Genomic DNA, 3,928 nt, shown 5'->3' on the forward strand with positions numbered 1-3,928 from the left:
AGAGGTTACCCAACCAGGGTGTTACCGGCTATGTGACATGGAGGGAACCGTTATCCCCAATTTGTGGCACATCGAGCAACTTATACGTTTCTATCCTTGAAACGCTCCAGATATGTACTCTCCACTCCATAATGATGAAATTTTTGTAGCCATAATTTGTCTCCATTATTTCTCCGCTTCAGTTTAATCTCCATTTATGATCACTAGCTCTAAGCTACTCCTTAACAAACTCTGACAATTATATGTGATCTCCATAAATGCTCCGCCCCGTTTCTCCATACTAAAATATCTCTAATATATTTCGCCAACCACCGAACAGCAAACGTTCCATTCTATGTTACTTGGAGAAAACCCTGCCTCTAATCTCTCCCTACACGTGCTACGGGCTCTAGCGCTCTACGTTATGGGTGGTCGGCTGTGGTTCCTCAGTCATGTCTGTTCCTCCTACATGTGCACGGGCTCCAGCACTCGACATTATGGAATACGGGCTAGCCAAGGCCAAGAGCTCAGTAACGAACTAACTGCTCGGACGCTACTTATACCACGTATAAACGTGTTAGGGTTAACAATACATCTTTTTTCACTGCAAGTGCTAGCAAGCCACATAAACATGCATACAACGTCTACTTATAACATTTATACAAATACATAAATGTTTGTTTATGCCCTCACGCATTTAACTCTCCTCTCCAGTTGTTCAATACAGGCCCCTCTCCACTCAGGCTATTAGGCTTGGCCGTAACCATCTACCTCGCCAAATAGATCAACGTCACCGACCAGCTTCTTTGCCGCGTCCGCCACCTCATCCTTCAGCTGCTCCTGCTTCATCGCACCCATCCCTCTGGTGAATCTGGCCCCTATCGCCTAAAGATTGATCGTAGGGTAGTGGGACCAGACCACTGCCAGGGCATGCGTCACGACGAAGACAGCGGTGTCTCGGTTGAAGCTTTTGAAGTTCTCCCACGATGCCTTGCACCTGTCAATGATGAAGTCTAGACGTGGTGGCCTATTATCAGGATGAGGAGCTATCTCCATGTCGATACAGTCTAGCACTGGCCTGACTCCAGCCACCACGGTGTCAAGTTTCTCCCTCTAGGTTCTGGCCTCCAGCTCTAGCACGTTGAACTACGCCTTGGTCCTTCGATGGTATTCTGCAGACACCAAAAGGATCTGTCAAACGAAGAAATCACTTCAGGAACAACTCTGACCATGAACTACTCACCTTCCAGATTCTCAAATAGTTTCTCTGCTCGCCCAGACGCCTTCTCCTTCTCTTCTTGGAGTTGGCCGGTGACTTGACACAATCGGCTGAGCTCTACATCTCGCTCTACAAACATAACGGTCAATAGCAACATCAAGACTGTTCGGCAATGCAGAACAAATTCACCGATTCGTAGTACCTTTCTTCTATTCGGAGACGTTTCTCAGCTGCTCGGAGGTGCACTCCAGCTACTCGGAGCTGCTTTTCACCTGCTCGAAGGTGCGCCCCAGCTGCTCGGAGATGAACGATCTTCAACTGCTTAGATAAGGAGCCCTTTTGGAACTCTAGGTCCCTCGTGTTTGATTCAGCAAGATCCCTTTCGCGTTGGGCCCTCTGGATGTTCTTCTCCATCAGTTTCATCACCTCCTTTAGCTTCTCATTCTCCTCGACAAGGGGCTCCATCCTCTTGATCAACTGCTACCATTGTACAGCAGTTCATGCTATGCCCTGCAAAGCACTAAGATTATAAAGGACCATAGCCCCCAACGCTAAAGACAGACACCGCCGACGCAATACTAACCACAATTTGTGTCATGGCTATGGAAAGGGTGGACTATAGCCTCTTCACCTCCCTGGTGGTGTCCTCCTCTTCCATGACTACAACTTCATCACCTCGCTTGCGCAGGATGCGGACGGCTTGAGGTCGTGATTCTTCACGCTCAATCTCCTCGACCTTGTCCTCTTCCTCCATAGCTGGTGGAGCTGCTTGGGGGGCTCGGTGGCCGCACACAGTGACCGACCATGCTCTGCAACATCTCAGGGCACACCGCTTGCTCCTCTGACGCTGCCAGCCTTTGCACTACCAATTTCGATGCTGCTGGCCTTCGTGCCACCGATTCTGGCATGACGACGATAGCTCCCGCTCCCACCTCCAAAGACTTGATGGCTCCCACCATTGCTACTGGCGTCTCCACCGAATCTTCCGCTATCACCAACAACCGCTCTCCACCGCCAACTCCATCAACAGCGGTGGTCGACTCCTCCATAGACCGATGAGCGCCCAAGGACTCTGGGACAGAGTCCGCCTGCAATGTCTCCTCCCTAGGACCAGCCCCCGACTGCTCACCAGTCTGCCCTGAAGGATTCAGGTCCTCCGCGCACCCCATTCTACATCAGATCTGCTCATCGGTCACCGCAACTATAAAAATCAGATAGCTATCGATCCTAAGGCAAAGATACTTACACATCAGCTTCCTGGTAGACGGTTCTAAATCGGTGTTGCCTCCTCGAGCATCCAGGCACTGCTCTGGGGTCAACCCGCATGGCCTGGACCGGAGGTCATGCGGCCCCTATTGTCGGAGTCTCCTCCACCAGCTACTCAGAGACTCCTTCCCCTCCCTCCGATTGCACCTCCACGCGCGTGTTGCGCGATGGCGCTTTAGTACTCGGAGGGGGAGCTACTGTAGCCTCATCGTTGTTCGACCACTCGGATATCACCGCGCTCTGCATCTAAGCGGCTCGATCACCAACTAATGAGATGCTGCCCAGCTTGCGAGGAGCTACATCCACCGTTCTTCTCTTCTTTTAGGCCGGCTCATCTTGCGCCGCCCTTTTCTCCTGAACTTTCTCTGATACCCGGGGAGGACTCTCCTTTAGACTAGCACCTTCGCCTTCGGATTCGGATGAGGCACTGACGACACCTTTCTCGGTGCGCGGACGTCGCCAGCTACGCCAGGGACTCCTCGGTGCGCGGACATCGCCGCCTACGCCGGGGAATCCTCGGTGCTCCAACATCACCAGCTATGTTGGGTACTCCTCGGTGTTCAGACATCGCTGCCTACGCTAGGGACTCCTCAGTGCTTGGACATCGCCGCCTATGCCGAGGACTCTTCAGTGCTCCGACATCGCTAGCTACATTGGGGACTCCTCGGTGCTCGGACATCGCCGCCTACACCGGGGACTCCTCGGTGCTCCGACATCGCCAGCTACGCCGGGGACTCCTTGGTGCTCGGACATCGCTGCCTACGCTGGGGACTCCTCGGTGCTTCGACATCGCTAGCTATGTCGGGGACTCCTCGGTGCTCGGACATCACCGCCTACACCGGGGACTCCTCGGTGCTCGGACATTGCCACCTATATCAGGGACTCCTCGGTGCTTGGACATCACCACCTACGCCAGGGACTCCTCAGTGCTCAGACATCACCACCTGCGCTGGGGACTCCTCAGTGCTCTGACATCACCAGCTACGCCAGGGACTCCTCGGTGCTCAGACTTCACCAACTATGTCAGGGACTCCACGACGCTCAGACATCGCTCTTGGTGGTCGGATCTTGCTATGTCCCATCGGTGTGCTATCAAGCTACTCCATGCTGTTTGGATCAGGGTGCTGATCTTGGGCAGCACATCTGGGGTCTTGATACGCACATGTCAGATGACTTCAACAAAGCTTTCAGACTTCTTTTTCTTTGACCCTGCTACAAGATTCATTCTTCATCTTCCAATAGGCTCAGGAACTAAGTGGGCACACTTCACCTTACGATGAATGTGCGCTTTTCTCATCTCGAGGCTACGCCCGGGGACTGGCTGCCTGCTCGGCTGGTCTTCTACTTTCTGACCCTGGCACCACGTGACTACATCACCTACTGTCAAGCTCGAGGACTAGCTATGGGGGTATGGCCCTCGATATCCACAAGACAAGACATGGGCCACACCATCAGAGGTGGCCC

The 3,928-nt window shown here is 53.1% G+C and overlaps 1 protein-coding gene across 1 annotated transcript; it reads right to left on the minus strand.

Moving 5' to 3' along the window:
* Window positions 1-1,125: 1,125 nt before the first annotated feature.
* On the minus strand, window positions 1,126-1,952 carry LOC136536346 (uncharacterized). The gene is made up of 4 exons (XM_066528675.1): window positions 1,830-1,952; window positions 1,471-1,675; window positions 1,223-1,327; window positions 1,126-1,151 (listed from the first exon to the last, which is right to left on the minus strand). Exons 1-4 carry the CDS (start codon window positions 1,950-1,952, stop codon window positions 1,126-1,128), a joined length of 459 nt encoding a protein of 152 aa, XP_066384772.1.
* Window positions 1,953-3,928: the final 1,976 nt, after the last annotated feature.

Source organism: Miscanthus floridulus, chromosome 2 (assembly GCF_019320115.1).
Source record: "Miscanthus floridulus cultivar M001 chromosome 2, ASM1932011v1, whole genome shotgun sequence".
In the NCBI taxonomy this organism is placed as follows: Eukaryota; Viridiplantae; Streptophyta; class Magnoliopsida; order Poales; family Poaceae; genus Miscanthus; species Miscanthus floridulus.

Excerpts from the sequence above, each read along its gene's own strand:
- LOC136536346 (XM_066528675.1), bottom strand. The coding sequence starts at position 1,952 with ATGGAGGAAGAGGACAAGGTCGAGGAGATTGAGCGTGAAGAATCACGA. Across the intron at positions 1,676-1,829 it reads AGGAGGACACCACCAGGGAG|TTGATCAAGAGGATGGAGCC; the intron begins GTGAAGAGGCTA and ends CAATGGTAGCAG. Across the intron at positions 1,328-1,470 it reads TGGGGCGCACCTTCGAGCAG|AGCGAGATGTAGAGCTCAGC; the intron begins GTGAAAAGCAGC and ends TTATGTTTGTAG.